The 2,249-nt window shown below is 21.9% G+C and overlaps 1 protein-coding gene across 1 annotated transcript; it reads right to left on the bottom strand.

The window, feature by feature from the left end:
• Window positions 1-1,260: 1,260 nt before the first annotated feature.
• ENU1_145620 (ADP-ribosylation factor 1, putative) lies at window positions 1,261-1,924 on the bottom strand (the record flags this gene model as incomplete). Its single annotated transcript, XM_008860473.1, has 2 exons — window positions 1,785-1,924; window positions 1,261-1,661 (listed from the first exon to the last, which is right to left on the bottom strand). The coding sequence occupies exons 1-2, from the start codon at window positions 1,789-1,791 to the stop codon at window positions 1,261-1,263; spliced, it is 408 nt and encodes a 135-aa protein (XP_008858695.1). The 5' UTR covers window positions 1,792-1,924.
• Between the last annotated feature and the right edge of the window lie 325 nt (window positions 1,925-2,249).

Here is a 2,249-nt window from a genome sequence, read left to right on the forward strand (position 1 = left end):
CAATATTTTCTAATATTCTCATCACCAACCTTATTAATTAAGTAATTAACTACTAAATGAAAACAGTTATCAAAATAGATTATTATGTATTTAACTTAATTATGAATATTATAACAAACAGTTTTTATTTGTTAAAGATGAAAATGATTATTAATTAATATTATAATTTTGTTAAAACTCGTTGAATAATTAACTAACTTTGTGTCAATAAAACTAAAACTAAAGAATGATGAAAATTATAAAATCATTAATATTTTATTGAAAGACAGTATTGTTTTTTATTGATTCATGAATATTAATTACTAATTAAAATCATAACAACAAAAAAATACAACAAATCACGATTTTTATTACTATAATACAATGTTGTATACAAAGTTGTCATAATAAAAGAATGGAATAATTTTATGATAGATAAAATGAAATAGAAATCAGTTTTTTGAAATGAATTATTAACATAATAAATAACAACATATTCAAATTCAATGTAACTTAATAATTACGATTTACAACTAATCAGTGTTTATTCATTTAAATAAAAGATTTATTAAATTAATTTAATAATAGCCACATCTATGATAAAGATGAATTAAAATATGCAATTAAAATAACATATTAATAATAAATTATACAATACAGTCTAAACTAAAAGAGATAGAAATAGAAAGACTATTAAATAAAAAGATAATAAAGAGAATAGAGAAGTAATAAAAAAATAAATTTATAATAAAGAATGAAAATAAAATTATAGAAAAAGAAAAAAAGATCTAAAAAGGTCATGATAAACAAATTATTATTATGTAATTAATATCTATGAACAATAAAACAATTATGATTAAATACAACAAAACTTGAATAAAAATTATTTGAGTAAATAGTAAATAGAGTTGATTATAAAATAAAGAAATAAGACATCATAGAAAGAGTAAATATAACACCATCAATAAACAAATACATCATTCAGTAGAAATATTATAATTAATGATGCTTCAATTAAACAAAAAACATAATCAATATATAACATATGAATATTCAATATTTTATTCATTAAATTCTTAGGGTGTATGAATATTTTCATATGAAAGTATTATAGATGAATTATATAACAGAAAAAAAACATATTAATTCCATAAAAAATTGTTTATCACTATGTATAATATGTTGTGAATATGTTGAATTGTATTTCATTAACATTATAAAAATATAGATTTAAAAAAATTCTTTTTAAATATTGAAATTATTTTTTTTTGATCAAGTTCATTACTTAGACTTAATTTGATTAGCAACCCATTTCATTCCAGCATCTAAACCACTTCCAGTAATTGCACTAGTGTTAAATATATTCCAAGTATGATCTTTGATTGTATGTAATAATAATTTATCGGATATTTGGGCAGATGATAAAGCTCCTTCCATATCTTGTTTATTTGCAAAAACAGCAATCACTGCATCTTTCAATTCTTGCTCTTTTAGCATTGAGTGTAATTCATCTTTGGCAACAGATAGTCTGTCTGTTGCTGTTGAGTCTACAACAAATATGATTGCACTACATTTTTCATAATAACACTTCCAGTAAGGTCTCAAACTGCTCTGTCCTCCTAAATCCCAAACTTTAAAATGAACATTTTCATAATCGATTGACTCTACATTGAAACCAATTGCTACAACGGTTAAACATTAAAACACACTTGTCCTTTCTTACAAAAAGATTCCTTTTATATATTTGTTGAAAAATCATCAACAAAAAGAGAAGATAAAAATTAGAAAGAAGAGTAGCAACAAACTAGGCATCGTTTGAATTACCTTTCCACATTGTAATTTATATAAAATAGTTGTTTTTCCTGCTGCATCTAAACCTAATATCAAAATTCGAACTTCTTCTTGACCAAAGAGAGAAGCAAACCAAGAAAATATTTGTCCTAATCTTTAACTATTCTAAATTCATAAAAAAATAAAATACAAACAACAAACCCATATAATTTATGAATTAAAAGTTCTAAATTAAAAAAGTTCAAGAAAGTGAATTATGATTTCTTTCCTCTATTGTCTTAATACTTTCTTATCTATTTGAACATATCTCTTAAACAATAACATTGAATAATTTTTTATTATTCCCACTGACTAATCTCATAAGTAAAATACTTTTTTTAATGATACAATTTTTTATTTTTTATTCTTTGCTCTCAGATGTGATTTTAAAGGTATAGCAAATGATAACGAAGAGAGAAGAGGAAAGAAATAAAGGAATG

The sequence above is a fragment of the Entamoeba nuttalli genome (genome assembly GCF_000257125.1).
Source record: "Entamoeba nuttalli P19 unplaced genomic scaffold asmbl_6012, whole genome shotgun sequence".
Classification (NCBI taxonomy): Eukaryota; Evosea; order Mastigamoebida; family Endamoebidae; genus Entamoeba; species Entamoeba nuttalli.